Source organism: Symphalangus syndactylus, chromosome X (genome assembly GCF_028878055.3).
Source record: "Symphalangus syndactylus isolate Jambi chromosome X, NHGRI_mSymSyn1-v2.1_pri, whole genome shotgun sequence".
Taxonomy (NCBI): domain Eukaryota; kingdom Metazoa; phylum Chordata; class Mammalia; order Primates; family Hylobatidae; genus Symphalangus; species Symphalangus syndactylus.
Genome location: NC_072447.2, coordinates 122,343,053 through 122,348,571, shown reverse-complemented (window position 1 = coordinate 122,348,571; position 5,519 = coordinate 122,343,053). Strand labels below are relative to the sequence as shown.

The following is a 5,519-nucleotide window of genomic DNA, read 5'->3' as shown; positions in this document are numbered from 1 at the left end:
TGGCGAAACCCCATCTTTACTCAAACTACAAAAATTAGCCAGGCACAATGGCGTTCGCCTATCATACCAGCTATTCGGGAGGCTGAGGCAGAAGAGTCGCTTGAACCCGGGAGGTGGAGGTTGTGATGAGCCGAGATCGTGCCACAGCACTCCAGCCTGGGAGACACAGCGAGACTCCATCTCAAATAAAAAGAGTCAGAGGCAGAAGGGCCCTCCCAGTCTCCTTTTGGCCATGAGGGTAAAGGAGGCTGAGGCTTAAGGTAAACGTTGAATGCTGTGGGGAGGAGGGAAGGGAGACTGGGCAGAGCACAGGAGACTGAGCTCCACACCCTCCACCAGCAGCTGTACGTGGCTCCAGGAGGGCAGTGGGGTGGTGATTGCAAGGTCAAATGGTGGGGTCATGAGTGGAGCAGGGGCAATAAGCCAGGGAGTAGCTGAGAGCCTGTTTCTAGAAAGAGAAGCACTTCACGCCAGATTCTTGGCATGGCAGCCCAGGGAACACTTCTCGTAGTGCCTGGCTACCACTCCTTCCTCGGGGACTCAGACTGAACCCCCTGTGTCCCCACGGAGTGGACCATCAACTGCCAACATAATCAGAACCCCAATACCCCTCCATGGGACCTTCAACCTGATCCATTTCTGGTACAACACAGCCCAGAGACCGGTTTGAAACCCTAGGGTCTATGATATCTCCCAGGCCCCCTATCCCAGTCAATGAAGTCGTGAATTGACTGGTCACAGCACTCTCTCCTCTCCCCGCCCATCCAGCCCTGTGCTTCTCCTCGACACAGCAGGGCTCACTGCTTCATACTCTATCCTCTCAGCTCCGTGGAGCCCCTATTTCCGGCAGGGCAGACTCCCTGAGGGTCCCAAATCTGCATATTCATTTCACACTCGACCTCTGCCTTAAGTGCAACCACCTCCACCCCACTCCCCAGCCTTGTCCTGCTCGCAAAAATAGGGACCTAGGCACCTACAAGAAACATAGGGACCTTTGGGGCCTGAGGTCACACGCAAGTCCTCTTTTATCACCCTCCAGGATGAGAGGAGGTGGTGGTCCCTCTTTTCTCTCCCTCTCCCATGAATGCCCTTGGCTCTGCTTACATAGAGTGCAGGGCTTCCTGGCTTTCCGATTCCCATGTTCCTTCACGTGCTCCAGCAAATATATTGCTTTTCGTGCCTCCCAAGCTAACTTGGAGTCCGTGGGCTGCCGGTGTCCTCTAGCGCATAGCTTCAGAGTTTATAGGGGGAGGCTCTGGCGCCGTCAGGAGCTGAGCCTGCTAATGCTGAGCTCCCATGAGTGGCTGCTCTCTCTTTTCCTTAATTGGGGAGGGGGCAGAAGGTGGTGTCAGCCCACAGGAGAGATTCCTTGTTGTGACCAGGACGTTGTCCAGAGGCAGCAACAGCAACAATGATCTAAGGAATCTGCCCAGACGAAGAACTGCCCATCCCCAAAGCGAACAGAAATGGAGCCCCTGGAATCCCCATATTGGGCTATTACCTCAGCACCAGACTCCCCCGTCCCCCATCAGGCTCCTGGGTATATCAGAGAAGAAAGCACTGGTGTTTTGTCAACAAGTGGGTGTCACAATTTGGCTGAGCGAAGGGACAGGTTAGTTGTGGTAAGGGGGCTCTGTCCTTTTACCTTTGGGAAGTATCTCAGCCCATTTATTTTTTTTTTCATCTGCAAAATGCGGTTAAAAACCCCACCTCAGAGTACAACCCGCCTTTACAGTTTACTATATTTTCTTTTTTTAAAATTCTTCCTAGCAGCACAGACACATTAAGGCAGATGCTGATATATATATTTATTGACATAGAAGCTCACAACATATATTGTTTGGTGAAAAAATACAGATAGAACAGCACTTATATTTCATCACTTTTATCTATGCATATATCTATCTGGGTACATAGGTATAGGGAAATATCTAGAAGGGCACTCATCAAAGGGTTGACAATGATTATATAAGGGTGGAGAGATTTGGGTAATTTGTACTTCACTTTTTGTACTTTTTATTGTTCAAATATTTAACAATAAATTATACCACTTTCACAAAGAATAAAGCTGTCAAGGAAATGGGCACACACAGAAAACAGACCCGTAGGCAGCAGGGAGAAGGAGCAAGGACAGAGGTCAGGCTATCTCCCTCCAATGTGCTGGTATCCAAGACCCTTTTTCCTCCACCCCAAAAGATAGCCGCTTTGTGGATTAATTCATGCAGTTAGAAGCCCCACCCCCACCCCCACCCCAGTTTTCCCACTACTGAATGCTGAATATAGGTAAGGGTTCACTGAAACCTGGGGGTGGTCCCTTACAGTGGCTCAGAGAAGTCATTGTATTCGCCAGGGGCCCCTCTTGACCTCTCCATCTCGGTATGGGTCAGCTCCTGCAGGGTGATGATCAAATTCTCAAAAACCTGGGCCTTGTCACTCTCGTTGTCACAGGTTTCTTTTGAGTGGCCTTCCTCACCACAATACGAACAGCGGATTGCGTGTTTTCGCTTCCTGGCTCTACGCATCTCCCCGGGACCGTTATTCTTATAGCCAGAACCACCACTGGTGGAAGGAAACTGAGCCCTGGAATTGTGGGGGGAATCAATGACCAGCACTTCATCCTGAGGTCTGGCCCTGTCTCTGAGGGAAGGGGCACCCCAGGATGGAAGTGGAGGATCCTGAGACTCCACCAGGATCACATCCTCATCGGAGTCGTCGAGGGTGTCATCTATCTCTATCACATTGCAGTCAGCACTGCCGATCACTATCGGTGGGGAGCCCTGAAATGCCACAGGGCTGACTGCCCTCTCCACCATTGACTCAGACCTTTTTGGACGCTTCCGTTTAATAAAAGCATCATCCCAATCCTCTTCCTCCCTTACCATTCTGATTAACTCCAGAAAATTGGGAAGCCGCTCCTGCTCATTTGCATACATCCTGAGAAAATCCTTAAGTCTGAGTCGGAGGTCCCTACTCAGCTCACCGCCTAAAAGGAGCTGCTGCAAGCGAGTCCGGTTTGCATCTTTCTCAGCTATGATGCCTGCCTGAATAGCGTTCTGGAGCTGCACCTCTAAACGGATCACATAAAGGGAGGCTTTCTCCCCTTGAGCTTGTAGGGTGTTAAAAAATTTACCATGGGCAGTCACACTGCTTTCAGACTCCCCAAACACCAATTTCATGGCTCGCAAGAAATCTGCCACACTTAGATTAGGGTTGGTCGCCTGAAGCACACGCATGACCTCGCGGGCAGGGCCCCTAAGGGTTTTCATCAAGCGCTTGAGCTTTTCCTCCTCAGACATATTCCAATCTGGCAGGACCCCATTGACTTGGGTCAGCCAGTTTTCAAAGGTTTCTTCCCCTTGGGCTGGCACCACCCTCCCCGAGAACAACTTCATGTTTCTGTCTGCCATGCTGGCCATTATAGGACCGAGACTTCTCCCCAGGGACCTCAGCATGGAATGGGCCCAAGGCGGCAAGGGTGCGTTCAGCCGCCGGCTGTTACCGACACGTGCAATGATGCTAGCCATGACTGACGACGATAGGGTATCTGAATATAAGAAGATGCCTAGGCTTTTTAGAAAAGCTTAATCTGCAGGTGGGAGAGGAGAGGAGGTGGCTCTGCCTTCCTATCTCAGCAGGGGCTGTAAAAAAAGAAAGGGGGGCTGGTTAACAAGGGAGCGGGCTGCAGCTGCATTCTCTCCCTACCTGAATATCCTGCAGTACATTTTATATTTGCCCACTACCCTAAAAATAATCCTGTAGGAGATTGACACTTACAACCTCCCAGAGCTACCCGATGCCTGCGTGCTAGCAAGGTGCTTTTTGCAGCCACATCCATCCCTCCCACCAGTCCTCCAAGAGGGAGGGCAACTGTTGCTTCAAATTCTAGGTGTAGCAGTGTCTGGAGCTGATATTGGGCTCTCCAAATAGAGTACAATGATCGCAGATTTGTGGAAATAAAATAAGATCTCATTAACCTCATGGTCTCTGGTCTCAACTACACCCCCTTCTCAAAGTGCCCCCCACTCCCGTCCCCCTTGATATTTCTCAGATTCTTACACGAACTCTGAAACAAGAGCGCGCCTTTATTTCACTCCCAGCCTCTGCAACCAGTGCCCTCCGTGAGAAAGCTCCTCTCCGGGGTAAACCTCTGTCCACAGGGGGTCGCAGATCCGGGTCCTTGAGGTTTCAAGATTGCGCCACAGCGGAGAAGGCCAGAGAAGGGAAGGGTTAGAAGCAGCTTCACCCGTCATCCTGCTACCCACCACCTCCGCTGTTGCCAGGCGAAAAATTCTCTCTGCCCGCTCCTGACTATAAGCCAGAGACCAGCCCCCCACCCCCCAGCATTACATTTCCCCCGGGAAGCCGTCGGCCTACCAGCTCTGCAATCAGCTGCACAGAATTCAAGTTCAGATGCGGCTTTGATGGCCTGCCACGGAGAAAGGGAATAGGAGCTGGACACACCCACCCACATATTCCTCCCAGAAAGAGATGAGGAGATGCAAAGGAGGTTCGAAGCAAACAGCTTGAGATTCCTCCCCCCGCTACCCCTCGTCTCTCCTCCCACCCCCAAATCCAGGCAAATCCTACCTAGCCCGCAGTATCCAGGTGAACCCCACCTCCTCCCTCAGCGCAGCCGGGCCACGAGAGTACTCCTACCCCTGCCTCGCAGTCACCGATTCTCCAAGCGGGGAGCCGCCCAGTACTGGTGGGTCTTCCCCCACCCCTCTCCCCGCCGTGCAATCACACCCCCCTTCTTTACCTGTGCTCCGCTGGTGGGCGGCTGATGCTCCCGCGTCGCCAGCTGTGGATTCCGCCTTCTGGTCTCCTCCGCCCCTGCAGGGGGCAAAGAACTGAAGCCTCCTTGGCCGCTAAGCGACCCTGGGCTGCCCGAAGGAGCTGCTTCGCAGGGCCGCCCAACCAGGGGTAGCCGAGACGAGGCAGCACGGTTCCTAAGGCAGCCGCGGCGGCTTTTATCCTCTGCCAGCTGAGACAAAAGAGCGTGACGAGCGGGCCAGTGCGGCCAATCAGCAAAGTGCGGGGGCGGACGCCCCGCACAGCCTTGGGCAGAGGCGAGTTTTCGCCTGAGGGGGCGGGGGCTCAGCAGGCCCGCGGAGCGTCAAGTGCAGCTTGATTAGACCGATGGAGCCAATCTGCCTGTTACCCGGGAATTTGCGACTCTTTCTTCCTTCCCCAACCCTTCCCTTCTCCCTGGGCTCAACTCTGCATCTTAGGCCAGGTGCATTAAACACGAAGTGGGTCCAAAATCAAGTGAATAATAAAAGTTCTTCACCTTGGGATAGGGGAAAGAGGGGGGAGAGGGCAAGGGGCGGGAAGAGCATCAGCAAGTGCTTTGCGGAAACAGGCTTTCACACACATCTCCTCTTTTGTTGTGAAAGAAGTAGCAGTATGTCCACTTAACAGAGAGGAGGGCTGGAGAACAAGGCTCTCAACCAATACCCATTCAAGTATGGGTGCAAGACATCAGAGTCATTTGGGAGAGCTTGTTAGAAATGCAGTCT

The 5,519-nt window shown here is 52.7% G+C and overlaps 1 protein-coding gene across 2 annotated transcripts; it reads right to left on the bottom strand.

Moving 5' to 3' along the window:
• Positions 1–1,793: 1,793 nt before the first annotated feature.
• On the bottom strand, positions 1,794–4,991 carry ZCCHC12 (zinc finger CCHC-type containing 12). 2 transcript variants are annotated; one of them, XM_055267568.2, is made up of 4 exons: positions 4,760–4,991; positions 4,375–4,426; positions 4,057–4,176; positions 1,794–3,638 (listed from the first exon to the last, which is right to left on the bottom strand). In XM_055267568.2, exon 4 carries the CDS (start codon positions 3,522–3,524, stop codon positions 2,316–2,318), a length of 1,209 nt encoding a protein of 402 aa, XP_055123543.1. In that variant the 5' UTR covers positions 3,525–3,638; positions 4,057–4,176; positions 4,375–4,426; positions 4,760–4,991; the 3' UTR covers positions 1,794–2,315. The 2 variants fall into 2 exon arrangements, with proteins under 2 accessions (XP_055123543.1, XP_055123544.1); XM_055267569.2 differs by lacking the exon at positions 4,375–4,426.
• Positions 4,992–5,519: the final 528 nt, after the last annotated feature.